This window comes from Pinus tabuliformis, chromosome 8 (genome assembly GCF_031772625.1).
Source record: "Pinus tabuliformis cultivar Carrire ecotype Pingquan chromosome 8, CPIR1, whole genome shotgun sequence".
Taxonomy (NCBI): Eukaryota; Viridiplantae; Streptophyta; class Pinopsida; order Pinales; family Pinaceae; genus Pinus; species Pinus tabuliformis.
This window is the reverse complement of record NC_142294.1, coordinates 2067652528-2067654410: the sequence shown is the minus strand read 5'-3', so window position 1 is coordinate 2067654410 and position 1883 is coordinate 2067652528. Positions and strand designations below refer to the sequence as shown.

General features: G+C 40.4%; 1 protein-coding gene across 1 annotated transcript; it reads right to left on the bottom strand.

Annotated features, from left to right (window-relative positions):
- Positions 1 to 561: 561 nt before the first annotated feature.
- LOC149244771 (uncharacterized) lies at positions 562 to 1188 on the bottom strand. The gene has a single exon (XM_089371637.1). The coding sequence runs from the start codon at positions 1186 to 1188 to the stop codon at positions 562 to 564; it is 627 nt and encodes a 208-aa protein (XP_089227763.1).
- Between the last annotated feature and the right edge of the window lie 695 nt (positions 1189 to 1883).

Here is a 1883-nt window from a genome sequence, read left to right as displayed (position 1 = left end):
AATTCTGGTCCCTAGTGATCATTTTAGGGATTTCGTTGCATATCCTTCCTATAGCTTCTTCTCTATTCACTTGAGGTTCGGTAAGGATATCTTTAAAGTGTCCTACAAGAGCCTGTTCCATTTCTTCATGTTGGGTTATCCGTTGTCCCTCCTCATTTTTGATGGAAAAAATCATATTGCTTTGTCTGTGCTGGATCATGGCTTGGTGGAAGAACTTCGTGTTCCTTTCTCCATCACGAAGCCAGTTTATGCGAGACTTTTGCTTCCATAAGATCTCTTCCTGTTTTCTGCGTTCCTCAATTTGGCTTATCACTATGCCCTCCTCTCAACTTCTTTCCTTGCTCCTGCCTTCTGTTATAATTTCTTGTTGTAGCTCTCTCATTTTTTGTTCTAAACATTGTTGTTCAATGAATATGTTCCCAAATTCATCTTTGTTCCATTTTTTATTTTTTCCTTGAGTTATTTTAGTTTTAACTGGAAGGTCTACATCTTGCTTCGTCCTCTTTGTTGGCTCTTGGTCCACCATTCCTCCACCTTTGGCATGAACTGCTAATTCCTAAGCTAGAACGCTTCAAACCTAAAAGGGCGCCTTTTGGGGCTCACTTTAAGGTCAAATTCTAGCTTGATTAGCCAATGGTCTGAGCCCATTGTTGGAAGGATCATTGTTTCAATGAATATATCCCTATTTATAATTTTTTCCGATACTAAAAATCGATCCAGTCTCGATGCAATCTGATTTATACCCCCTCTTTTGTTATTCCATGTATGGATCCCGTTTATTGTAGGAATATCAACCAATCTTTGTTCTGATATCATGTCGCCAAAAGCTTCCATGTCTTGGTCTATTCTTCTCAATCCTCCTCTTTTTTCCGCTATGGTAGTAATCATGTTAAAGTCCCCAACTGCGATCCATGGCTTCTCCGGGTATAGTCTTCGAATTGTTTTCATATTTTGAAGGAAGCTTCTGCGTTCATTTGATGAATGCTGACCATATACCCTTGTAAGGACTATCCATTCCGACGAACCTATCATTCTAAAGGTTCCTGAAAGGATTCGAGGGAAACTTACCCAATTTTCAAATTGAACTTCCTCAAGATTCCAAAGGATTGCTAGTCCTCCTGCATTGCCTACCGCGTCCTGCCCCATTACCTCATAGCGAGTATTAAACCTTCTCATTATTTCTTCCATTTTCTGAGTGCTAATCTTGGTTTCTTGAATTATCATTATACTTGGTTTGTCTTTTTTCAGTCTATCCCTCAGATATCTCTGTTTTCCCCTACTATTGAGACCTCTGATATTCCAGCTTGTGATTATCATTTTAATAATTTTGATGGTTGTTGAAATACCTCTGAGAGAGGTATAACTCTTCCTGAATTCACCAGCATCTCCCCCACCACTTGGATGGTTTCGCTCATCGGACGCCTACCTCTTTTCCTTCCTCCTTTGCCAGTACTTCCCAATCCGATATTCTGAGTCCCTTGTGCTCCTGGTTGTTCTAGTTGGCTTACTGCAAGTTCCCCTGCCTTCTCCTTGTATTTTTTGAACATCTCTTTATATAACTGCTTTTGCTCTTCTGGTATAAACCTTTCATCTAAAAGCCTCCATTCCTATAACAATCTCCTCATTATTCGCTCCTCTTCGCCACCTTTGTCTTTTTGAGGATCTACCTCCATTTGGGTTTGGTCGTTTATCTGGTCCATGTTCTCCTCGACCCCTCCTTATTCCATGTTTCCCTGGATTGTGTCATGTTCTCCTATTTCTTTTGATAGTTCCATAAGCTCCTCATCGCTATCTTCCTTTTCCATCCCCATTTCCTCTTCCTGAAGGGCTTTGAACTTGTTTTGATTTTCCAATGGCATTGTTTTAATGGGTGGTTGCCACAG